At 37.6% G+C, this 26,229-nt stretch overlaps 3 protein-coding genes across 3 annotated transcripts; 2 read left to right on the forward strand and 1 right to left on the reverse strand.

Annotated features, from left to right (window-relative positions):
- The first annotated feature begins 4,205 nt into the window (after window positions 1-4,205).
- Window positions 4,206-7,042, forward strand: LOC144658653 (PI-actitoxin-Axm2b-like). The gene is made up of 4 exons (XM_078519113.1): window positions 4,206-4,361; window positions 4,850-4,888; window positions 6,101-6,258; window positions 6,887-7,042. Exons 1-4 carry the CDS (start codon window positions 4,280-4,282, stop codon window positions 6,893-6,895), a joined length of 288 nt encoding a protein of 95 aa, XP_078375239.1. The 5' UTR covers window positions 4,206-4,279; the 3' UTR covers window positions 6,896-7,042.
- Window positions 7,043-7,174: 132 nt separating this feature from the next.
- LOC144658651 (galactose-3-O-sulfotransferase 2-like) lies at window positions 7,175-20,161 on the forward strand. Its single transcript, XM_078519111.1, has 6 exons — window positions 7,175-9,359; window positions 9,963-10,241; window positions 13,695-13,965; window positions 17,680-17,881; window positions 18,473-18,708; window positions 19,292-20,161. Exons 1-6 carry the CDS (start codon window positions 9,187-9,189, stop codon window positions 19,670-19,672), a joined length of 1,542 nt encoding a protein of 513 aa, XP_078375237.1. The 5' UTR covers window positions 7,175-9,186; the 3' UTR covers window positions 19,673-20,161.
- Window positions 20,162-20,641: 480 nt separating this feature from the next.
- On the reverse strand, window positions 20,642-25,686 carry LOC144658637 (BPTI/Kunitz domain-containing protein-like). Its single transcript, XM_078519096.1, has 5 exons — window positions 25,572-25,686; window positions 24,468-24,659; window positions 23,333-23,494; window positions 21,759-21,959; window positions 20,642-20,889 (listed from the first exon to the last, which is right to left on the reverse strand). The coding sequence occupies exons 1-5, from the start codon at window positions 25,618-25,620 to the stop codon at window positions 20,870-20,872; spliced, it is 624 nt and encodes a 207-aa protein (XP_078375222.1). The 5' UTR covers window positions 25,621-25,686; the 3' UTR covers window positions 20,642-20,869.
- Between the last annotated feature and the right edge of the window lie 543 nt (window positions 25,687-26,229).

The following is a 26,229-nucleotide window of genomic DNA, read 5'->3' on the forward strand; positions in this document are numbered from 1 at the left end:
AGTTATAATCACTTATACTGTTGAGAACATCACTTTTCATTTGTTCGTTTGTCTTGTAGAGAATTAGAATTTTTTAGTAGCTTTACCTAAAGCTATTAAGTTTTTATCTCTTACCTACCACTACCCTGACTGACAACAACTTACTATCACTTCTTTTGAATATACTGCCCATGCCCAGTCATAGCTGTTCCATTGAATTACTTAATCGCTGTCAAGAAAACTTATCGACACTTGGTGGACATTCGTACAGTGCGGTGGTTTCGTTTCAGAGTTTTAACTATTCTATGTCATACTTTAAGATTATTACAGAACGTAAAATATGCATGTTTAGACACGCTTCCCATTCCCATTTTTTGTTCCTGAATCCCAGTCCCAGTGACTCAAATCCCATTTTCCCAGTGAAACAATAGGCAAATCCCAGTCAAAATGGGCAAATCCCAGTTCCCATTTTACCCCTTCAGGACCCTCATAACAAACTAGAACAAGTATTTATCAAAAGCGATGCCTGACCGTGAAGAAACTTTGCCGGTTGGACGTAAAGATTCCGGCCGGACACGTAAAAACGACAATGATACAAAAGAAGATGAACAAGAATGCAAACAATAACAGTTTTAATTACCTTTTCGTCTCTCGTTGAGTGTGTGCCTATCGCTTTAAGCGAGCAAGATTATTTTTCTTTCTGAAGATCTTGTTAGCGCTTGTTCACTGAACATCTACAGTCCGCTGCCGGTTCACTAACACCGTTCTTCTCAGTAAGACCAAAAATTTAAAAGCCTGGTCAATTTTCTTTCGACAGATCACCTGAGTAGAAGTCCAATCCTGAATTCCGAAAACAAACGCGTACTTGATTCAAACAAAACAAGATGAAATTCGCTTTCATTCATGGAAACCAAACTTACACATTTCTAGCCCGCGCGTGTGCGTGGCGTGATCTGACGTCACTTTCATGGTCTATACTCTCATCGACCATGATTTTTGACCAATCAGCGCGCGAGAATTCTCTCAGTTATGGTATAAAAAGTTTTATTTTTAATTTGTACGTTAGCTACATGAGTTAACAAGAGTTATGAAGTGTATTCTATAGGGCGTGAGAATCTTGTGACTTAAGGGCCCGATAGCCGCACAGAGATTCAATGTTGTTTATCCAATTAGTTTATTTTAAAGAGCTCTTAGCTCTGATCGATAGCCTTCTTCAGTGGATATATTTGGGTTTATAGTGACTCGAGTTAATAGCCCAAGGTTAGTCAAGATTCAGCTCAGACAAGAAGTGTCAAGTCAAGGTTGTGTTGGTTATTTGGTCGAGTGTTTCTATTTGAAGAAATTGTTTCCACGGTAAATGAACTTGGAAGTTCTTGCTGACCTTGGTTTGAACATCCATAAAGGTTTCTGTTGTTGTCTCGTGTTGTATTCGTTTTAGCTCTTCATATTTTAATTGCCATTGGGCATTTACTCTAAGTGTTTATTTTTTCTTAGTATAATTTCAGAGGTGATTATAAGAATTGAAGCATTTTGATTGGTTGAGAAGCTCGGCTTATGAGGCTATAATCACCCCGCGCGAGGTGATTATAGCTTTGAAGGCTTGGCTACTTAGCCACGCCACCTTTGACATCCAGGGAAGTAAACATGGCCGCTTTTGCTGAATGAAAATTTCTTTGATTTGAAAGAAACCAGTCCAAGTCCTGGATATTTTGAACATTGGAAATTTTTCAAATTAACTACCAAGGCTTTTGGACCGAAAATATTTTCAAGAGATGGTTCTCAAGGCATTAGAAATGATCGTAAACACGGCGGTTTTGGCGATCGATGAGAAACTCAGTTGGATCGATTGAGCAAACATTATTTAGTTCTCTTCTCACCGGAGCTACTCATTTTTAGAGGATTCGCACATTCGCTTAGAAGTCATCCACAATCATACAAAGGTACCGGACATCTATCTTTCTCATTGTGTTTGTTTTGTTCCGTTTTATTGCTTTAACTAAATAAATTCTGATTGCAATCGATGAATTAAACTGGTTTACACCGTATGCAAGCGAACACTTGTGTTTGCTGTTTTCTTGTTTGCTATCGTTATTTTTTTAAGTCCTTGATGATCACCTCTAAAAATTATACTAAAACAATTATTCACCTCAGGCGAAGTGATTATTGTTGAATAATCCCCTCGACTTCGTCTCGGGGATTATTCAACAATAATCACTTCGCCTTCGGCGAATAATTGTTAAATGTAGATCACATCTGTTTGTACTCGCTTTCTTAGGTAAGATTGTCTTATGTTTTCCAAGGTCACTGAGATTCGTACCCAAATATGTCTACAATTTTATTTTAGCTATATCGTTGATGAACCTTCGAGATTGAATTTAATAGTCATTAGTCAGAAGTCAGAAGACAAGAAAATAGTTACAGTCAAGGACAATATTTTCCGTTTGAGGTTTAGTAATAAAGTGGTTTTCCGCTGGAATTCGACACTTACTTGTTTTAATGGTTGTGCAATTATTGATAACGGCTCGTTAGAAGGAAAAAAGGTTAATTTCATTACTCTTGGTAATCACATGGCCGACTTAATGACGGTTTTGTTGAGAACCCTATTTACGATGTTACAACGGGTGACATATACTGAAAGTCCTTAATACCAAATCTTACTACTTAAACAATATATAGTTTCTGTCAAGGAACTATCGACTGATAGTTGGCCGTGGAAATTTCACGGGCGAATACTATCCATCAGGGCATTTTTCTCGGACGGGCACTATTTTAACAATAGAGTGTTTCTGTCGAGGAACTATCGGCTGATAGTTGCCCCGCGGAAATTTGATGTTCTTAAAACAAATATTAGCCCGAGAAGCGAAGCTTCGAGGGCAAATATGCTAGTTTTAAGAACATCAAATTTCCAAGGGGCAACTATCAGACCGATAGTTCCGAGACAGAAACACTCTATTGTTTTTATTGTTCACCACTAAATTTTCTTCCGCGCGCACATACAAAAACGAGCATCGTGAATTATTTTTACTTTTCAGGATAAAAAACTCAATTGAAAGCCGAAATTTAACAAACGAAACAAAACCAGACAAGAAACCCACTAAATGCAGTGAATTTGGTTGGGTTTTTTTGTCTGCAGGCAGCTTGTTTACAAAAAACAGTCACGGGCGGGCACTATCGATCCGGGCATTTTTCACGGGAGGGCACTATGGGCTGATAGTGCCCTCCGGCGGACGGGCACTATCGCGTCACGTGTTCAATTTAAACCAATCAGAATCGGAGAAAATTTAGTGGTGAACTATAATTTAACAATAGAGTGTTTCTGTCGAGGAACTATCGGCTGATAGTTGCCCCGCGGAAATTTGATGTTCTTAAAACAAATATTAGCCCGAGAAGCGAAGCTTCGAGGGCAAATATGCTAGTTTTAAGAACATCAAATTTCCAAGGGGCAACTATCAGACCGATAGTTCCGAGACAGAAACACTCTATTGTCTTTATTGTTCACTACTAAATTTTCTTCCGCGCGCACATACAAAAACAAGCATCGTGAATTATTTTTACTTTTGGGGATAAAAACTCAATTGAAAGCCGAAATTTGACAAACGAAACAAAACCAGACGAGAAACCCACTAAATGCAGTGAATTTGGTTGGGTTTTTTTTGTCTGCAGGCACGCTTGTTTACAAAAAAATGCACGGGTGCGCACGGCAGGGCACTATGGGCTGATAGTGCCCTCCGGCGCGCGGGCACTATCGCGTCACGTGTTCAATTTAAACCAATCAGAATCGGAGAAAATTTAGTAATGAACTATAATGGCTGATAGTGCCCTACGCGGATGAACACTATCGCGTCACGTGATCAATTTAAACCAAACAGAATCGCAAAAACATTTAGTGGTGAACTATAAAGTTTAATAGTTCTAGACAATGAAAGAAAATGGAGTCTGTTTAGATATTTACACTCAAAGCTGTTTGTCTCCGTGGAAACAAAACATACACTGTCCATTAGCAATATGGCTTACGCTCTTAGATATCCGCCCTTAATTGTACTGTAATGGTTGCACAATAACGGCTCGTTAGAAGGAAAACAGTTCAATCAGTTCATTTCTCTTGGTAATTTCTTGGTCGACTTAATGACAGTTTGTTGAGAACCCTACTTAAGGTGTTACAACGGGTAGCACAATACTGGCGAGCTCCGATATCGATAGCTCTTTGACATGTCAGAGTTGGAACTATAAATTGTGAAGTAGAAAACGAATGCATTAGTGTAACACAGACTCTGCAGAAGCAGGATCGACCAGACGAAAAATGATTACCCGAGCAATTTTTCTCCTGTGTTTCCTTGCTCTTCTGCAGTCGCTTTGGGGTCTCCCTTTGCCGGTGCCAGATGGTAAGTTTTTTTTATTTTTTTTTTATAATCATTCCTCTGCAACGTGTAATATAATTTAAGTTTTTATCTTTTGTTTATTTGTTAACTTAAGCATTTAGAATTTTTTATAACATACGTAGTTAACTCTACTGCCTTCTGACAAACGCAATTGCTGCGATGATTAAAAATCTTTTCGATTGACGAAATTGTTTAAACTGAAAAGAAGAATCTGATGTCGTTATCGCTAGCTCTTTTTTGACGGCTTTAAACTCTAGGTCTGAGAGAAATATAACTTTAATTGCTTTCTCCTCCTTCGAGTATCAATTTATAGCGCCATAAATTATCCCACTGACTGACATGGTAAATGCACCTTTTTCAAGTCTGCGTTACGTTTCACAGTATCTTCTGAATTGGTCCTACGGCTCATAAATTTTCGATAAAACAAACAGACCATGATCGTGCTTTATTTTTATCCCGAAGGGTAACACAAGAATATATTTTTTCCTCAGAGGGGAGTGATGATTCGGATGGTGACTCCCATAAGGAAGGTAAGTCAAAAATAGAAATGAATACGTTATTTAAAAGATATCCATTGTTTTAAAAAGATATCCTTTACGTTATTTGAAGACTTCTTAACTTTGTTACTTTATAAGACCTTTGGATGTTGTCATTGCATAGAATCGATTCATTTTAGACGATAAATATCGATGTCGAAGATAGCATTGATTTTATTTTGCAGCGTTTAATATTTTTTGTTACTGTAATGTTGATTGTACACTTTAACTACAAATAAAAAACACTGGGTTTCATTACCAATAATTTTTCTTCTTGTATTTAATAGGCAACTATCTTAGGGAATTTGTAGTTGATGGTTAGAAACACACAATTAAATCTTTTGGACACGCTACGTTACCTTACTAAAGGACATTATATTATCAGATATCATTAATATCCCTTCAATTCCATGTGTATCATATCGGGCCGAACAAATATCCTTCCGTTCTCACATGTTAGGTGCAAGCTGGTCTGTAATAAAAACACTTGAAACAAATGTCTTCTCCAACACGAAACACTTCTCGTGTGCCGATTCTGCTCGGGCTTGAACATGAATGCACACAAAACCTTGAGTGTTATACGGAGCTCCTTGTCCACAAACAACCTTAGTTTTGCTCCTTTGCTTCTAAAACAAAATAAAAAAGTGATTGACTTAGGCAATTTTTTCACGCGCGTATTGGAAACAATTTTCGTGTGTTCCATAGATTGAAACAGGAGTAAAAGTTTAGGAGAACTATGATTGCTCTGGGAGCACGAACCCTACACGAAACTGTCACAGAACTCAAATAAAATGCTTCTAACTCGTGACCCATCGTCCACAAATCGTTTTCACTGCAATTCCGACTAATTCAGTCTGTCACACCTATAAGATCTAACTCACCATTAGTAACCTTAGAAAAGCGTATAACCTAGGATTGTAAGGTGCTTGATGTAATGTGATTTTTTTTTTGGGGGGGGGGGGGGGTAAGGTTGAGTTTTCTAATTTAAAAATCGTCATGTACATGGTTATTTTTATTTACTTGACAACTGCATAAGTATAAGTAAAAAAATGGGAAATATTAAAACTACTACCAAAGTTACTGCCAAAGACGCTTTCCTGAAGTTGAGGAGGGGTAATTAACAATTTCTCCTTTAAAAAATTTGTGCATTGTTTTGTTTTGCATCTAATCGACTAACTGTCATTTTGTCGTTCAATTTGACGTCAGTGTGTCACTTGCCAAAAATGAGAGGACCATGCAGAGGGCATTTCATCAGATACTTTTACAATAAAGATACGGGAAGATGTGAGCGGTTCATTTATGGTGGATGCCACGGAAACAGAAATAACTTCAGAAGCTTCCACGAATGCAACAGTTACTGCCATGTAAGTTAAAATCACATGATGGACGTCTTCTTAAATAAAGCAAAAGCTCCAATCCTTACTTTACTGTAATAGGTAAGGCCGTTCTTGAGCGTGTTTTTGTCCATGTTGTCTTGGTAAAGACACTTTACTCTCGGTGTCTGCGTATATGTGGGTGCCATAAATTATTGTCGAGACCTGGCCAATGTTTTGGCGAGTAATCTGCCAGAGAATAGCATCCCTTCCATGCATCAATCATAATCCTTATGTTAATGAGGCAATTAACGGAAAGATAAAGTCACACTCAGACAAAACTGCCCCATGCTTTCGGAGCTCAATGTTCCACTTTCTGTAGCATAAAGCAACTCAGTATTGCTACTTCCCTTGGATGGAATGCTTGAGTATCGCTGTTGCTGCCCACCCCCTATTTGTCAGGTAGCCCTGACAGTTGGACGGTACCCATTTATAGATTTATGCTCGATCTGATGTCCATTGCGTTAACTATTAGCTCATTACCAGTCACCTAAAGGCAATGATATACAGTAAGAACTTAAGGTTTAAATCAATACGAAAGAAAGACTAGCTATATGAAGGGTAATTTGACTGCAGAATGCCAGCCTTTTTAAATTTATTTCATTTTCTTTTATTTCAGAACAAGTAGTCTGCGGCACATTGAAGTCTTTTCTGGATAAACTTTACTTAGCTGCGTGCTGTTGTGAACACTATTATTTTTTTTAGTTTTAATTGGTTTTAATTGGTTGTTAATTGGTTATGGTTTAATAAAAGTTGCATGCAAGTCAGACTTTAATTTGCATAACTTTGAAAGGAGCTGGCTAGTTAAAACTAGCGTGTGATGCAGAACTTTGCATCAGCAAACCTTTTGAATCTTGGCTAAATAACACAAGAATTGTTTACTTCTGTCTAAGCAATTAACAAATAAAAACGTCTCTGTTACGTATTTCATGCATAGTGTTTAAAACAAAAGATTGTGTACGGTCGTAAACATTCCAACATATTTGCTCCTTGCTTGCTCCTTTGAAGTTTGCCGGTTTCATAACCATTTTCCTCTATTAACTAACATAAAGGATAAGGGAAAAAAGGTCTGGCAAAAGTGAGGTTTTGCGAATTATACTTATCAAAAGAATTTCAATAATTCTGAGATGATTTACCATTTTTTGGTTGTTCATGTAAACTCTAGCTGACAACTGAATTTTTTGCTTGATATTCCACACCGCCGATATATTTCTCAGTGACGTGAAATATCAGCTGAGAAATCCGGCTGAAAATGTAAAAATATCTCGCCGGTGTGAAACATCGAACGCAAAATCCGCCTCTGTTCGCATTCTACTTGCGTGCGTGCATGCATTGCATGCATGTATCAAAACCTTTCCGGGATAAACAGTCTTAAGTGAAGTCTTTCTTAGCAACGGCTTGATTGAGACAGATTTCCCGGCACCGTTATGTCTTCAAAGAAAGGTGCAGACTTTCTACCCCCCTCCCCTTTATTGCGTCATAATTTAATCTCAAAAATCAACTTGAACTTTATAGGAATGTTCCATACTAGTTTGATAGCTCCAATCAGGACACAAAAAAAATAACTCGAGTTGCTGTAGGGAACAATAAACAAGAATGAAAAGAAGCCGAAAATTTATTCCATTTGATAAAGTCTTTTCCCCCTGCAAAACTTTTCTTTGAAAAAATCATCATGCAATGTTCCACTCTGACCTGACTGAATGTACTCGACATTATGCCGTAACGGAAGACAAAATTACAACTCCTAAGAATCCTACAGGCTCTAACTCTTTAATGCTACCGAAAATTAAACAAACTATTCCGACAAATAAAAAAATTAAAAGCTTTAACTGACTATGGCAGTGTTGCTACTGTCGTCCTTTTTAAAAAAAAAAGAGAAATAAAAAGTAATTTATCTTTTCTTAAAATAAAAGATAAAATTAAAAAAATGCTTCGATTCGTGCATGGGGAGCTCTTTCATTTTTTCGCAATACCACGGGAAAAACTGAACCTTGTCGATTTTTACCCCGTTAACTAATTGAGATTAGTAGTTAATTGTAGTTAAGGAAATTGCAAATCAATGTAATTTTCTTCAAAATTATGAAGCGAGCGGGTCAACACAGGTAACGATTGTCATAGCAACTATGCCAGAAACAATTACTGCCCAAATCGTGACATTTCGCTCTACGTCCTAGACAAATTGAGTACACTCTTTTCTTTGTTAAAAAAATAATGTTTTCCGGCCCAGAATGAATATTCTTATTTGTCTGCCGATGTAAGGCTGAAAATATTCTTGTAAATTTTCTTAGATTATAGGTTAAGTTCATGTCTTTTGTGCTGTATACCATACATGCGTATTTCATGCACCGTTCATCAAACCATCATTAGCGTCGAACATTTGGCTAGTGCAGGGTTTTATCGTTTTATTGGCTAGTTTTATCGTTCCTAGGGTTTAATTAAAACATATAATTGTATTCAACACAAAAAATGTACTTTTTTAAAAATCTCAGTCTTGGGTTTATTCTTTAAATAATATTAAAATTTCGCAAATTTCAGCCTCGATATTCTTCTATAAAAAAATCAGGTACATACACACATACAAATTGTGCTGCTCGGTGAAACATGCAGCGTTATAAACTGTAGTGCAAGCAATATAAAAATAGGAAAACAAAAAACCACAGACTGAACTGAACCTTTTCAAATGTTTGCACAAAGCTATTGAAAATGTCATGTTTAACATGATACCAGCAGTGCTTAGGGACCGTTGTTGTTTTTATGGATGAAACACCAGCACTACCTGCTTTTACGCTTTGCAGTTTTGTAAAGAAGGCTCGGATAACGTAAACATGAAAAATATTGAAACGATGCGCTACGTTCATGTTGTGAAAAGAAAATGTTACAAATTTCATGCTTGGCTAGCGAGCACATAGGGTCAAAACGATGAGAAGCCGAAACTCGAGTTTTCCTTGGGTAATCGGCGGTGTGTTCATGTGTGTTCCAATACTGCTGTATCTGGCTTCACAATCCAAAGTGGTTCAACATGAAAAAGACAAAGGAACAGGCGAAAATCACCACGCCGCCGATGTAAAATACATTGAATTTTTCTCGGTGAGGTAAGAAAAGTATCAGCCGAGGAAGGTGCGATTGATGCAACAGTATGCGATTGTTTTTATGCCAGTTAAATTATTACGGGTTACTCAAACCAGTCCGGGGTTGTCAATAAATTGAGTAGCGAGAGTACGGGTTTGGATAGATATGTATCAGAAAAATCTGCAACAAAACGTTTCTCTTAATATAAATTGCTTCGATTTTTGTTTAGTCTGGTGAAAAGATAAGTCAGTTGTTTGTTATTGGTTTTAACGCTTACTGTTCTGGCGATAAGACTCAGTATTAAGTCTAAGCTATCAAGCAACATCTTAATGATTATCAAATTCAGTGGACAAAGGAGAGTTTACGCTAAAAGCTTAAGCTTCACGGCTTCGAAATATTCATCGACCAAAAAAAAACGTTCAACTTTATATAATAAGAATAATTTATAATTGCAAGATAATTTGTTTTATCAATGTTCGTGTAGAATTAAACGCGAGAATAATCCGTTAAAGACACATTCGCTGCAATATAATTTCAAAGCAATACAAGTCTGTCAAGTCGTCACATGGTCTTATTTGACTTCTTTGTTCAATCAGTTTATTTAATTTGCGTTGTATTTGATTTAGACCGTCACAGCTTGTTTATTTGGATAAGGAGGGTTACCGCTTAGCGCTTGACTCGACAGATGAATCGAATTATATAGAAGCAAAGAGCGGCGTTATCGGCAAAACCGCGGAAAAGCTGGACACAAAAGCCAACAGTACAAGTGACAGCTCGCTGGGGAGACCGAGTAATGACAGTCTTATCAATGCTTATGATGAGACGGAAGCAAAGAGCGATTCTGAGCGAGATGAGAGTATCGATTACAACATGGGATGGGAAGAGTTCCCTGAAGAACCTAAAAGGTAATCACAATTCGTTTCACGTTTAATTTGTCAGTAACGTAACTATATAAATATATCTAACTTGATTTGATAAAAGGTGTCTCCCGAAATTTGACATGACACCGTAGATCTGAAGCCCTATTTCTGTAACGAACGCTGAATGAGGGCTAATTTTAGCTCAAGTTTAACGTAAGGCACTCTAGTTTATGTGTTTTTTAACCAAAAAGACTGCATATACGGCATTTTGTTTAAATCAAGAATTCTATCAATTTAATTAGGAGTGTTTACAACTTGAAATGTGAGTCAAAATTAATACCAAGATAGACATAAGAAAACACTCGGCGGAGAGCTGAACTGTAGCTTTCTTACAGCATGCACGTCTCAAATAAACTGAACTAAAGCATTCTACATCGACATTCGATTCAACTTTAAGCAAATCAGGCGAAATATCTGAGGAAGCGGGCATGTGTTATCTCAATTGTCAACTCCATTGTCGCTGCCGGAAATGCACACGATCGCATCGCCTCCCACTAGCGAATCACAGAGAACTATGAACTATGAGTGTTAGCTAGGCGGAGAACGCCTAAAATTGAGGGAAAAAGAAAACTATGTACTCACATCAGCGCTTGAAGCGATTCCTTGGCTATCCAATCCGACATGTTTCTTTTAGAAATAACCGACAATGTCCCGGATGTATTTGAATGTCGTCGACCGCGTAACGCCCGCTCCACAAACTTCAACAGTAAAAAACTAAGTCTTTAGCCACGGTAAAGTTCAAGCCAAATATCGTTATGACCGCCTTCAAATCAGCCCGTATAGTCTAGTTCCGAGTCCTAATTGATGTGGCTAAAGACCTTTGCTGTCTAAAGCAAGCTCAACATTATCTGTACCTGGCAAAACGAGCCGACCGGTTATCTGTGTTTAACCGCCTAAAGCTCGGTTTGAGGTACGATAACAGCCGACGCACAACTTGCAAATCGTAAGACTTTCACCTTCACGGGACTTAATGATGTCCTCCGGCAAACTTCCTTTAGACAGCAGAATGGAAAGCTATAGATCACAACTGTTCTACTAGTTAGCGCGCGCAACTAGAATTCAAATGAAAGAGAGGGGTTGGAGTTAGAGACTGGGCTAGACTAACCACAAGTAATTCTAGGGGGAGGGAGACGGGGGGGGGGTGGGGGGGAGACAGGGAGGGAGAAAAAAAAGTAAGATTGCATTCACTACATTAGACAGGGCGACATTTCATTGGAAGAAAGCCGAACAATTCTCCGTATCCTCAAAAAAAAAAAAAAATATGAAACCCCATACATTCCTTAACAGCCCGATAGCCACCTTTTATCAAATCAAGGTAGATATCTTATTAAACATTTTAGCATGTACTGCTGTATATTTTTACGAGTCAGGCAGTATTTTGGCAAGTAAAAATGACGAGTAAAAATGTACAGCGATACAAACTTCAAACGTTTTTTAATCATTCCCGCGGTCGGGGGAAATGACACGAGTACAAATATCGTGAGATATTTGTACTCGTTTGGCGCAGTATTTGTACTCTACGAAGCAAAGTTGGATAATAAAAGTCCTTATTGTACATATTTAAACTTGCCGTGGATGTTGTAACTGTAACTGTCAGTTGCAAGTTATGGAAAAAATAAAAAAAAGGTTGAAGATAAAGATGGAACCGAAGAACCGAATCATCTCGCAAAGTGGTTGCAGCTCACCACCCTAACGGCTGACTGGGAAAACGCCCAATGTTTTGCCCAAATTTAAAATTACTAGTCCGGCGGCTTAGCTCGAAATTTTAGTTTAATTGTGCACTTTTTGATACAAGCATGAAACTTGGCACAATGAAAGTGGTCACCAACAGAAATTTTTTCAGATATAGTGCCAAGCCCGAAAAACACCGGTTTCCATGGAAACCTTAATTTATTAACCCTATTCTGACCGGGCTTTTTGGATCTTTTCAGACCTCCGTAACTTCCAGAATATTTAAGCAATTACAATGAAACTTACGGAATATATAGTATGTCCAAACACCTATCTTTTGGTATACGTCACGTGGGAAGATGACGTCACATCACGTGACAATTACATCATAATGTCAAAACAGCCGCCATCTTGGATCCGCCATCTTGGATTTCGATTTTTTTCCATAACGTCATAAAATCGCTCAAAATTACTGCAAAGTACTCAAAATCAATAAAACTGTGCTTAAAAACCGTAAAAGGATGAAAATAATTGCATTAAAATTATTTTTCATTAATAGAAACACGAAAATTACAAAATTGGGAAGACATGCCTGTCAAAATGCCGTTGCCATGGTGACGTCAAGTTCCTGACACAACAGTTTATCCTACCAAATTTTTTCCAAATAAATTTTAGATAAATTCGCAAAGTTTGGTAGCGTTTGGTTGAATCTTGAAAAAGTTATAAGCGTTCAAAGTCAGCGCGGGCACTTTCCGCCCCTCCCGGTCTGGATAGGGTTAAAATCAATGAAATGTCGTGAAATATTTGTTTTTCCTGGTTTATAGACAGATAATATTATGCCAGGTAGTGATACTAAGTCGCATGTACAAAATTTAGAATGAAATGCTGTAATTTAGACTGTTCACAGCCCTATATTTTCCTATTTTTTTTCTGTTAGCGAACGGTTTACCGATCGCGAGAGACCTGGACGCTAGCGCAAAACGAAAGACGCGAGGGAGCAAAGGGCGGGGAACGAAAAATCTTTTCCCATGCAATAATTTCCTATTAAATTATTGGTATCAAACAGATAGTAAAAAATAACAATTGTAAGCCTAATTAAAAGCATTCATATCTGTATTTATGAATAAAAATCAACAATAATATAAAGGTTTATAAAAGTACAAGAAGAAATACTTCGTGGGGAAGGGGCAGGGGGGGCCTCTCGGCTGAAAATTTCATTGCTGTTTACTAGCTGAAAATAGGAAATTGGCGTTGGCACTATATCAAGAATTGATTAGTATGCGAATGCTTGTAATCCTTCAAAGTTTGGTGCTTGTATCAAAAATCGCACAATTCAGGAGCTAAGCCGCCGGACTATACTGCAAAATAAAAATCTGAGTTAATAACAAACTGCAAAATAAAATAAAAATCTAAGTTAATAACAAAGGTACAGGAACCGGCTAGTGACTTGAAGTGGGGGCTTTAGAGACTCTTCTCTTAGAAAGTCTACATTTTTTGGAAATATTGGGGGAGCGCTAAAGGCCCCAGCCCCCTCCCCCCCCCCCGGCTCCGCGATCCCTGAGGGAGTTATTGAATAACGTATAAGCTCTCAGTTGTAACAACTGCTCTTGTGTGCATAACTCCATGACAACTTTAGGATGTTGTGGATGAAATCCTCGACATGGACTCAATTTTCACTCAACGACCTTTGCAAAATAATATTTTAGTACGTCAAAATAAACTTTCATTAGTTATCTTAATACAAAATCTTTCTTTTCGCTTTTTAAGAATACCTTGCGGTCCCAAGCGTCCTTTCAAAAATGTAGTGCTTCTTAAAACTCACCGAACCGGAAGTGGAACATTGGCTAACATTATGTACAGATACGGCGATTTGAACGAGCTGGATTTTGCGCTTCCAAAGCATAGAAGTTATGACTTCTACTGGCCACTGCACTTCAATCCAAGCTTTGTAGACAAGAAGTACCTCAACTCCACATCTCCAAACTTGCTTATCAATGCTAGATACAGTCCAGACACCATGGCATCCTTTATGCCTAAGGTATGCGATCAGAGTAAATGGTTTGAACCCTGTAGTATCAGTAGTTTGTCTAGTTTGCTCGCCCGGGCGAGGGTAGTCCCAAATTGGACTGTGTAGAAAACGTTTATGAACTCTTTTATTGCAAAAGAACCAAACCTGTTTTTTTTAAACACAGCACAGCTTGAAATATCACATGATAAAATCATAGGAACAGAATACGAGATCGCGTTTAATATAAAGTTTACGATAGAATTGTTGTATATAAAGACGAAGGTCGAACTAAACGTTATCAAGTTCAGTACAAAACTCGCAGTTTATCACAGACAGTAATTGGTTCCGAACTTTAATTTCGACAAATCAGGATTTTTCCGCTCAATTATCGAAATGTCAGTTAAAAGCAGCATTCCTTTTCAGAGGTTTGTGTATGAGCAAACCGTATGTCTCTGTCGAGTTTTTGTATCCTGTCTTGCATCGCTCTTTCTGTTTCCCCGATATAATCTTTGCTGCATTCACATGAAATCTTGTACACAACACCGCCTTGTTTGCCTGGTTCTTGGACGCCGTTCGGTCGCAGTAAGTAAGACCGAAGAGTTGTGTCTGATTTGAAAACGATGCGTCTGAGACACCATTGATGCAGAGAAAAACCGCAGAAGATATAAATTCCTGCGTGGGTTCGTTGTTGGCTGTTGGTCTTCTGGTCTTAGTGAGTTTTCGAATGATCAAAGAAAGATATCCGTTAGAAACAAGTACCGACGATAAATGTTCGAGGTGTAAATGTTAGATAGCATGAGTTCCATAAGGAACTCACTACCTAAGTAAGACATAGTAATCTACCACGAAGTCAATATGCTGCCCTCAGATAACATGAGTTCCATAAGGAACTCGCTACCCAAGTATGACATAGTAATCTACCACGAGGTCAAAATGCTGCCTCAAAAAACATGAGTTCCATAAGGAACTCGCCACCCAAGTAAAACATAGTAATCTACCACGAGGTCATATGCTGCCCTTATAACATGAGTTCCATAGAGAACTCACCACCCAAGTAAGATATAATATTCTACCACGAGGTCAATACGCTGCCCTCAGATAACATGAAATCCCTGAGGAACTCATCTCCCAAGAAACACCTAATAATAAACCATCAGGTCAATATGCTACTCTTAGATAGCATGAGTTCATAAGGAACTCACTACCTAAGTAAGACAGTAATCTACCACAAAGTCAATACGCTGCCCTCAAATAACACGGGTTCCATAAGAAACTCACTACCTAAGTTAGACATAGTAATCTACCACGAAGACAATATGCTGCCCTCAGATAACATGAGTTTCATGCGGAACTCACCACCCAAGTAAGACATGATAATCTACCACGAGGTCAATGTGCTGCTCTGCGATAACATAAGTTCCATAAGGAATTCACTACCTAAGTTAGACATAGTAATCTACAACGAGGTCAATATCCTGCTCTTAGATACCATGAGTTCCATAGTGAACTCCCTACCCAAGTAAAACATAACAATCCACATCAAGGTCAATATGCTGCCCTCAGATAACATGAGTTCCATAAGGAACTCACCACCCAAATACGACATATTATTCTACCACGAAGTCAATATGCTGCCTTAGATAACATGAAATCCATGAGGTACACACCACCCAAGTAAAACATAATAATAAATCATCGAGTCAATATGCTACTCTCAGATAGCATGAGTTCCATAAGTCAATATGCTGCCCTCAGATAACATGAGTTCCACGCGGAACTCACCAACCAAGAAAGTCATAGTAATCTACCACGAGGTCAATATGCTGCCTTGAGATAACATGAGTTCCATAAGGAACTCACTACCTAAGTTACACATATTAATCTACCACGAAGACAATATGCTGCCTTGAGATAACATGAGTTACATAAGGAACTTGCCACCCAAGTAAGACATGATAATCTACTCCACGAGGTCAAAATGCTGCTCTTAGATAACATGAGTTCCATAAGAAACTCACTTCCCAAGTAAGACAAAGTAATCTACCACGAGGTTAATATGCTGCTCTCAGATAATAGAAGTTCCATAGGGAACTCACCACCCAAGTGAAACACAATAATAAACCCTCAGGTCAGTATGCTACTCTCAGATAGCACGAGTTCCATGAGGAACGCATTGCCTACGTTAGACATAGTAATCTACCACGAAGTCAATATGCTGACCATCAGATAACATGAGTTCCATGCGGAACTCACCAACTAATAAGTCATAGTAATCTACCACAAGGTCAATATGCTCTCTTCAGATAACATGAGTTCCATAGGAAGTCACTACCATAGTTAGACATAGTAATCTACCACGAAGTCAATATGCTGCCCTCAGATAACATGAGTTCGATGCAGAACTCACCAACCAAGTAAGTCATAGTAATCTACCACGAGGTCATTATGCTCCCTCCAGATAACATGAGTTCCATAGGAAACTCGCCACCCAAGTAAGACATAATATTCTACCACGAAGTCAATATGCTGCCCTCAGATAACATGAGTTCATGTGGAACTCAACCCAAGCAAGACATAGTTATCTACCACGAGATCAATATGCTGCCCCGTAAGGAACTCGCCACTCAAATAAGACATAATATTCTAGCGAGAGGTCAATATGCTGCCCTCAGATAACATGAGTTCCATTAAATGAACTCACAACCCAAGTAAGACATCATAAATCTACCACGAGGTCAATATGCTGCTCTCAGAAAACATGAGTTCCATTAAATGAACTCACCACCCAAGTAAGACATCATAAATCTACCACGAGGTCAATATGCTGCTCTCAGAAAACATAAGTTCCATAAGGAACTCACTACCCAATAAAGTCATAGTAGTCTACCACGAGGTCAATATGCTGCCCTCAGATAACATTATTTCCATGCGGAACGCACCAACCAAGTAAGGCATAGTAACCTACCGAGGTCAATATGCTGCCCTCAGAAAACACGACTTCCATAAGGAAATATCTTCCTTTATGGAATCACTAATCCTCTTCGCTCCTCTAACTGGAGCAAAAGGCTACATGAAATCAAGTCAAGTTTATCGATCGTGACTCTCACCGATACACACGCAGGGTCAAAGAGGCTATCCAAAATAAGACTTTATTCTAATAACATTAATAGAGACAGCGGAATTGAAATTCCTGAAGCATGGACACCTACGATCAGAAAACACAACAGCCGGTCAGCTACAAAGTGAACCTCTGAGGGAACAACATCTGTTAGTCGGAATAATAATGAGGTTCGAAATGTACCAATAGCAGCGAACCAACGTGACATAAATAGCGACGCGTAAACAATCGACCATCGCCTGATGAAGACTAGCGGTATTGCAGTAGAAACGTCGCGATCAACACCTCAAATCGATTCTATCGTGAGACAAACGAATAAAATTTCATTCCTATCTTACACCACGATGAACATATTCGCATCTTTAATGACAATAATAGGTACATGCGATGGACGTATTCCGTCCCTATCCCCAACCCGGGGGCAAGAAACTAAGCTAAGCTGCGATAGAAAATTTCCCTTGTTTTCTTACTCTTAAATTGTCATGATTATATACCACGTAGGGAGGTGGAAGGGCGTATCAAAAAATAGAACTTCCAGACCGGAGGGCTTAAAAGAGCTTTAATGGGAATTCTCTTTTCGTTTACTCACTGGTTCATTAACTGATTGATTTCATATTTTGTTTCAGGACTCTTACTACATTGCTATGATTCGAAAGCCTATGGGTCATTTCGAATCTGTCTTTTACGGGTATCAAATTGACACTCTGCTTGGCATGAACACCACTAGTAACACGTTTGATGAGTTTTTGACCAAACCCAGACAGTATCTTTTGAACTACCTGCAGCAGCTGCCACGATTAGACATCAACATTAACATGGCAAAGAATGGTAAGTCACGCATCTTCTATGAAATATTATGCAATTTTGGCTTGCACCTATAAGTTAAATTGGATTGCCTTTTATCGCAAATATCATCATCTATTCGCAGGACAAGAGGTCCAAATGTCGAAATAAACGCAAGTTCAATAGGCCCAATTTGACGTATGAGCGATAACCGCTATGTTAGATATGTACTACTAGTATAGATTATCACATAATTTCGAGTGGAATGTGTAATAAATACAATCTTCTTCTGAAAATTCACAAACATATTTGTAAACCTCCTATTACGATGAAAATCTTAAAAAATTCAGTTATTTTTTTCGAGTATTTAAGACAAATAAGTATTGTGGTCTGTCAGGGGGAGGGGGGGCAAACACAGCAAAGAGGACATTTCTTGGAAGAGCGGTTTATCGTTTTATTCCAGATCTGTGACAAAAATCATGTTCGAGTAATACAATACAACTTTGATGTAATTGTTATTAGTTTGGAATTCGTACCCTGTATTTTTAGTAGTTATCAACAAAAGCCATTTATTTTGTTCAAATGTGCCCAGCATTACCGTTTTCTTTTACAAATTTGTTTAACCATTTTTCACAGGACAGACATTCGACCTTGGTCTTCAGCACAAATATTACAATGACCCGGTGATGATCAAGAAACACATTGATGAACTGGCGGAGAAAATAGATCTGGTTCTTATCATGGAGTATTTTGATGAATCCCTTGTTTTACTGAAAAGGGAACTATGCTGGGATTTAGATGATGTGGTTTATTTTAAACTTAATCAAAGATCACAGGAGTACAAACAGCAGAATATAACAGATGAACAACAGGTAAAATGCTTTTAACTTTAACCAATCTGCAATCTTTTTTTTTTCTTTTTTTCTTTATTTCTTTAGCTAGGAGATGATGAAGTCAACACATGGGCCCAGTGGCTCACACTTTTAGGATTACAACAGCTTTCAGTAGCATGACATGACTACAACTCCCACCCCCAACACAACTCTGCCCACCTAACCCACTTCTAGCATTTTACCAGGTTGTGATAACAATTGTAACCCACTGTAACCCACCCCCGGGTAACTTGATTTAGTGGTTTTGGAATCAATGCTTTCTTCGAATATTCTAGTGCTTGCCTTTTTTTATAGTCACCTTTTTGCATGACGTTTATTTTTTTCCACATGGGTTACCAAGTAACTTCAAATTATCCTTTTAGTAACATAGGAAATATTAACGGTCTTATAATACAATCTGTAAACATCATGAAAGAAATGAAGAATTATCAAAAAGCACGCAACCCTTTTTTCATGGCCATCAGCCTTCGCTCAATAGGTTTAGTAAGTTTGCTGTAATTCAATTGCATATCATTTATCACCAAAAAGAATGACTGGCCTTACTTTTTCTGTGTGTTTTCAGATGCAGATCAATGAGTGGAACAATGCAGACGCTACCTTATATGATTCCTTTAATAAAACCTTTTGGATTAAAATTGCTAATCAGGATCATACCTTCTATCAAGAAGTCAGAGAATTACGTAGAAAAGTAAAGGATCTTGAAAAGGGATGTATCCATTCGTTACAAACTAACCACGATACGGGAGAAGTGGACATTAAACTGCACACGACACCAAATGTTAGCAAATACCTGTGCGAGAAAATGGCTATGAAAGAAGAGAGTTATATTGCTTACTTGAAGAAGAAATTTAATTCAAAACTAGGGGATCATAACAAGTATCTACAATATCTTTTCTATAGCAAAGTAAATAAAACAAGATTGGAAGAGTCACAAGTCGTATAACGACATAACATAGACGTGCCACTTATGGAGATTTTTAGTCTACTCAGTGTTTAGAACAATAATGGAAGTTCCATGTGGCATGCGGAAGGCACTTGTGGAATCAACTTTCTCCCGTGCAACCATTCCTGCTTCTATCCGGAAAATGGAGAGATCTGGTGTCCTAAATATGTTCTGCTAGGTCTATAAATCAGTAACTCTGTTACAATTTGAATGCAGTGTACTGTACTGCAGTGTACTCGTACAACCACTCCTTCTTCGCCGAAAATGGAGATATTTGGTATCCTAAGTATGTTCTGCCAGTTCTATAATTTAGTTACTCTGTTGCAACTAAATGCAGTGTATACCTGAACCTTTTGTAAGCTTATGATTTTGTAAATCTGAATCTGGCCATAGATTCATTGTCAGTACCATGAGAATATTTGTATATATATATATTTATGAATTTTTATATCTGCTCAAATAAACCACAAAAAATGATATGAAAATAAAGTAATCAACAGTAACCCTGATAAGGTAATAACACCAGTCGAGTTCTGACATCTCCGCCATGATATTGGCGGGTACCCCCAGTATACGGGACGACATTTGCAAAAGCTATAAGCGGTAGGGAACCCTAGGTAACAGGACTAAGGAGAATTACTAACGTTCCGCATTTGCTGGGTAATAACAAAACTTCAAAAGCAATGCTGGAATCAAGGAAGCAGACCAGGAGATCTTACCGTTTAATAACAAAAAACGTAAAGTTTGATGGTCACGTAGTCATGATCAGTTTTAGGATGTGATTTGTTGTCAAGGTTGGTTATAACTGAGTCATAAGACAAGTTTACAGCTCCTACCCTTTAAAACAATCCTCCCAGTTCCCCAGCGACGGAACTAAGCAACAGCATCTAAAAGTGAGGTTCGTGGGGGATTTTAAATGATCATCGGTATTTTGAATTGAACAAATAAATGACATAACCTTATCACTTTTCTTTTAGTTTATTTCATATAAAACGTGTTTAAATATCACGCCATAGCTATAGACTATATCCACCAAGCAACCAAATTTTAATGATTATTATTATCATAGCATTATAGTTTTTTTTAATCTCTCTCTATCTTGGACGCATTTGCAAGGGATGTATGTGTGACTGCATGTTGTGCTGCTCTGAACGAAACCGCAAATTTTCAGCTGACCAACCAAGAAAATGGCGCGATTCATCCTTTAACTGGAGGATCTGCAATGAAACAAGAACAGACACGTTTTCATTACTTCCGGTAATAATTAAATCATAGATGACTGTAATCTTTTTTCGTTCATACGGGGCAAGGATTAACCGCTTATTTTAAATTGATTAGTCTGCAGTATAAGTGTGGGCCTTGTTAACTTTGTATTCCACGTGAAAGGGTTTGGAAATCGAATATTCCTCAGATATTTCCAGACTAATACCCAATCAAGCAAAGCTAAACACATTCAAAAGTTTTTTAGTTAAACGTGGTTTAAAATTGTTTTCTTCACTAAAGTTGCTAACTGATGTCGACCTACATTTGACAGAATGAAAGCACGAGTTAGAGCTTTACTCCTGTTTGAATCCTATGGTTATGTAATATTCAGTGTCTTCAGTCTTTGACCACAGGCGGCCCAGACGTTGTATTCGATTTAGGTGATTATAATACAATGTATGAGAATACTTTGAAAATTGCTCTAAATAGTACTTGTATGAAAGATTTGAATAAAAATGTCTTACCTTACGTTATTTTACGTTATTTTGACATTCTTGTGCTTCTGGAGTGGGTTTAAAGCCGTTTAGACGAGTTTTTCTTTATGAAGGGGAAGCACAACGTCAGAAAGAAAAACTCATCTAAACGGCTTTAAACCCCTCCGCACAAGAATGTCAAAATAACGCAAGATAAACATAAGGTAAAACATTTTTATTCAAATCTTTCATACAAGAACTATTTAGAGCAATTTTCAAAGTATTCTCATACATTGTCTTATAATCACCTAAATCGAATACAACGTCTGGGCCGCCTGTGCTTTGACTAAACATCTTTTGCTGTCGTGAATGTGGTATAAATTCAATTTAGTTCTGTTAACATGACTTACAAAAGCACTTGCTGTTGCATTCCTTCAGTGTCTTGAAATTGTTTTTGTTGCCAAGACATCCGCCATAAAAGAACAGCTCACACTTCCGAGTACACTTGTTGTAGAAATACTGAGGTATGAGCGCCTTACATGGTCCTACTTCTTTTGGAAGGTAGCATATTGAGTCCAGGTTAACAGGTGGGATTTCCAGGAACTGATTGCCTGCAAAATAGTACGGTACCGATTGTGGATTTTATGCGTGTGCAGTCGTAAAAAAAAAACCGTTGAACACATGTACAGTAAACACCCGCATATAAAAACAAGTGGATTAAGAACCTTCAGGCTGAAATTTTGCTAATAAAGCACCACATACATGTTGTATTTATGGGTTAGAGACTGTTGTGAGTGTTTTGTTGACAAATACACGCACGCGCTGGCCGCACAATGAACGAGAAATTTCAATACTGCACGAGGCGTAGCCGAGTGCAGTATTGAAAATTTCGAGTTCATTGTGAGGCCAGCAAGTGCGTGTATTTGTCAACAAAACACGAACGGACAGACTCTAACCCTTTTAATATACAATCTGAGTACACTGCAAGCGGTCATGGACTTAACGAACTTCAAACAATAATAAGAAGTGTAGTCGAACATAATTACACGAGATTAAATCAATAATATAAAAATCACAAATAAATTGTACAGAGATAAAGCTTAAAATGGTTCATAAAATCGTTCATCAGCTGTGGTCGTTCATAGCAAGTCGCGATCGATGGCTTTCACAATCAAGCAACAAGCAAGTAAATCGCACATAAAAATGTATTTATTGAGCTGCAATTTACCTTTGAACATGAAAGCGCTTCAAACTGTTATCCTCTTCGATTTTGTTTGGCATTGGATCGTTGATAATTTGAAGAATATATTTTTCTTCCACTTCTGCAAGCTTTGAAGCTGAAGACGTTTTCAATAATGCACGATTTTTGTGCATTATTGTCAACACTGCACTGTCGGAGTTTGCTGACGACAGGTAAAGCAAAATCACATGATCTATTTTAACCAATTGCGCGCGTGGATTTTGGACAGTGAACGAAGATTGTATATTAAATAAGAATCAATTCAGTCTGATAAATCAAACAGGTTCCTCTTTAAAACAAAAATATTTCATGCTGCCCTTCTTTATCTTGTTTGAAGCACCAAAAATGCGACACCTCTCTTGTATGCACCATGCCCCCTATCCCTCTAAAGAACATCTTCAGGCTGATTTCTCACATCTTAACTCCTGATATATAAAAAACGCATCAACCTCAAACCCAAAATCTTAGGTTCTTATATGCGGATGTTTACTGAATCACTTAGACTTTCATGTTTGTTTGTTTGTTTCTTTTTTTTTGAATGTTTGTTTGCTGGTGTGTGTAACTTCTTTTCAAACCAGCTGGCACATCTCACGTGGCTATGTTTCATGTAATGTTAGCACAACCCAGTGGCCGACTATTAAAAACTCCCAATCTGATTAGTACTTATAAAAATCGATTTAATGTTCGCTAAATAGGCAAAAAACTACGTAACCAACTGTCAGTATTGAAGAGGAAAAAACTTACATGGACATGTTTTGTAACAGTCGGTGATGCTTACGAAGTTGTTTTTGTTTCCACCACAACCACCGTAAATAAACTTCTCGCACTTTTGAGTACAGTAGTTGAAATAATATCTTGGGAAATATCCGTCACACGGCCCGATATCCTTGGGAAAATAACACGTACCTTAAATGGAGACAACAAAAAGTGAATGTTTTTCGTGAGTGAATAACGTTTTCTAAATGCAATAAGAAGGGATATAGCATTGAAGCATGGTAAAGTATTTAAATTCCTTCTTTTGTTCTCGGTATACTTACGTTTAGGGAGTGTTATAGAAAATTCCTTACCTTCTAACTTTCTTATCCTTTTCATATTTCCCTCTTTCTCGCTTTCTGTCATTCTAACTTTCGTAATTTTTTACTTTCTTAGTTTCCTATTTTCTCAATTTTCTTGGATGGTATAAATAGTATAAAGAAAATAAGATAATAATTATAAAAGATAAAAAAATAATAAAAAAAAAAAATAAAAATAAATAAAAAAATACTTTCTTATTTTCTATATTTCACACTTTACTACTTTCTCACTTTCTGCCTTTCTCAGGCTTTCTTACTTTATTAATTTTTTGCTCTCTTATCGACCTTATTTCTTTGGGGTGTGGGCCTTCTTCCTTTTTCCTTGTTTATTCCACTGTCACGCCTTATTACAAGGCTCACGACCTTTCTTGACGAGTTTCGTTGTCAGGCTCTCGACTCTAGCTTTATTAAAGCTTGCTCTATGACCAAGGTTTTATATATCTCAACTAAAACGACTTTCAAAAGGTCCATTAATAAATTGCACGGCTACATACCAATACCTATCGATATTTGCTATTAGAGCAGTTTTCCATTGAGTGTCGTAAAACCAAAACCAAAACCAAAATTTTTACTCTGACCAATCACAAACGACACAGAAAATCCAGGGAACCAAAAAAAACTCGAAAAAAATATATTTTTGTTGGCCGGAGGGGGGGAAAAGGGGGGGGGGGCGGGGGTTTTTTTTTTTTTTTTTCCTTTTGGGGGGAGGGGGGGCGATTTTTTAACCCCCCATCGGCGAAGACCCAAAAAAACCAAACAAACATTTCTCCCCCCCACCTATCTATTATCAAGTTTTACATCCTTACATGTTGTCTCGCAATCCTTCAGTGTGAGGAAGTTATTTCCATTTCCACGGCAACCGCCATAAATAAACTTCTTGCACTGACCGCTGGACTTATCGAAGTAGTATCTCGGGAAGGATCCCCTGCAGGGGCCTGGATCCTTAGGAAGGAGGCAGACGCTCTTAGAATGCAGGCAGAAGGAGTATCCGAGTGCACCTTAAAAAAACAGAACTTCTATTAAAATTTAATGACATTTCATGAAAATTCAAAACAATTGATACATATGATGGCTTTCTTGCTTGTCCAGGCCCGTAGGCCATTTTCAGAGGGAAATCAGAAAACTCAATTCTTTAAAATATGTAAATAAACAGTCAAGTAGCAACAGTAGATGTCTGTCTCCTGCAAAGCATATTGCACTCGTGTTCAACAATTTTAACATCAAATGACAGTAATGAAAATATCTGAAAAGCATGTTTCCTTTTAGACTTCAGACGAATAATTTGAGTCAGCTGCTCAGAGGTTTAACTAGTTGAGTGGAAACGTCTTTAGTGCTGAGATATAAATTAAAATTACATTCGATACAGTAATTTGACAAAAGCGAAATAACTAGAGAAACTGGAGCTAATTTAAAAGGTATTTGTTTGTACGCCTATCATTTCTTTATTCCAACGCTCCTTTTTGAATGCTCATTGCCCAAAACGGAAAATATTCCAACCAAAAATCTAGAAATTTTGTTCTCATTGGTGAAAAATATAAAGTTGAAACGTAGTCGACCGTTTTCAATTCAGCCGGGAACCTGATCTAACAGCGACGGAATTCAATTTCGCGTATTGCTGATGTTGATTTCGCCGGCTTGCAAATTTTTTTCAGTCGTTTCATTGCATTGGCAACAAAACTTGCGAAAAGTTTTATGAAAAATATTTTGACATTTCGATCATTTTAACAAAATTAGTGTAATAAACTCATACAAGAACGTACTTTAAAATGGTAATGTTATCTTAAAAATTACTACCAAAGGATCTTTTCATCTAACTGAAGACAATTTTATGATTTTTGAGGAAAATACCTGGGACACTTTAACTAAGTTAAAATTGTACAAACATTAATTAATAATTGATCTTATCATACCTGCGTTAAATAACAGCACCAAAGTAATAACAAGAATTCCTAACTTCATTTCTGCTAGCTTCTCTTTATCGACTAAGATTTGAACGTTATTTTTCGTGGCCAACACACAACGTTGAATGCGTGTGGTTCAACGTAATACATTTGAGTTGTGCTAAAGAAAAGAAGATCTTACGTCACGTTTGAGAGGCTACTTGACACTGATGACGGAACTTGGTCAATATGTGAAGAGATTTAAAGAGATTCTTCATGAAACAAGAATAACACGGGTCGATTCAATTTTACTTGTGCACGAGGTTAGATGAAAGTGTGGTCTGCCTGATTAAGAAAAAGATCAAGCTGAAATAGTTCATGGAGATTTTTACTATTCAAAGCTAACCTGTCACTTTGATTTATTGGAAAGTCAGGTGCCATCAGTAGACGTAAGTAAGACAGCAATGAGATTAGTCGCGTTCCGGCACACATTTTCTAATTCCTCAGGAACTACGTACTGTTAGTAAATCCTAAAAAAAGATGTTACTAAAAGACAAGGAAACATAACGTTTACTTTTTGCACGCAATTTATAAAAAGTGAATATAAATAGAAAAGAGGCGAAGAAAAAGCAATTTATTTTATCTTCTTTTAAAATTTACTTTAGATAACTGAATGTCCCTGCTAGAA

The sequence above is a fragment of the Oculina patagonica genome, chromosome 6 (genome assembly GCF_052425735.1).
Source record: "Oculina patagonica isolate OP01 chromosome 6, crgOcupat, whole genome shotgun sequence".
NCBI classification, from domain to species: Eukaryota; Metazoa; Cnidaria; class Anthozoa; order Scleractinia; family Oculinidae; genus Oculina; species Oculina patagonica.

Bases quoted from the DNA above. Each gene is read 5' to 3' on its own strand.
- LOC144658653 (XM_078519113.1), top strand. From the start codon at position 4,280: ATGATTACCCGAGCAATTTTTCTCCTGTGTTTCCTTGCTCTTCTGCAG. The intron at 4,362-4,849 runs GTAAGTTTTTTT...TTTTTTCCTCAG, and splicing joins CCCTTTGCCGGTGCCAGATG to AGGGGAGTGATGATTCGGAT. The intron at 4,889-6,100 runs GTAAGTCAAAAA...ATTTGACGTCAG, and splicing joins TGGTGACTCCCATAAGGAAG to TGTGTCACTTGCCAAAAATG.
- LOC144658651 (XM_078519111.1), top strand. From the start codon at position 9,187: ATGAGAAGCCGAAACTCGAGTTTTCCTTGGGTAATCGGCGGTGTGTTC. The intron at 17,882-18,472 runs GTAAGTCACGCA...CATTTTTCACAG, and splicing joins CATTAACATGGCAAAGAATG to GACAGACATTCGACCTTGGT. The intron at 18,709-19,291 runs GTAAAATGCTTT...GTGTGTTTTCAG, and splicing joins ATATAACAGATGAACAACAG to ATGCAGATCAATGAGTGGAA.
- LOC144658637 (XM_078519096.1), bottom strand. From the start codon at position 25,620: ATGAAGTTAGGAATTCTTGTTATTACTTTGGTGCTGTTATTTAACGCA. The intron at 23,495-24,467 runs GTAAGGATGTAA...TCTCCATTTAAG, and splicing joins GAAGGATTGCGAGACAACAT to GTACGTGTTATTTTCCCAAG. The intron at 21,960-23,332 runs GTAAGTTTTTTC...ACTATTTTGCAG, and splicing joins CTGTTACAAAACATGTCCAT to GCAATCAGTTCCTGGAAATC.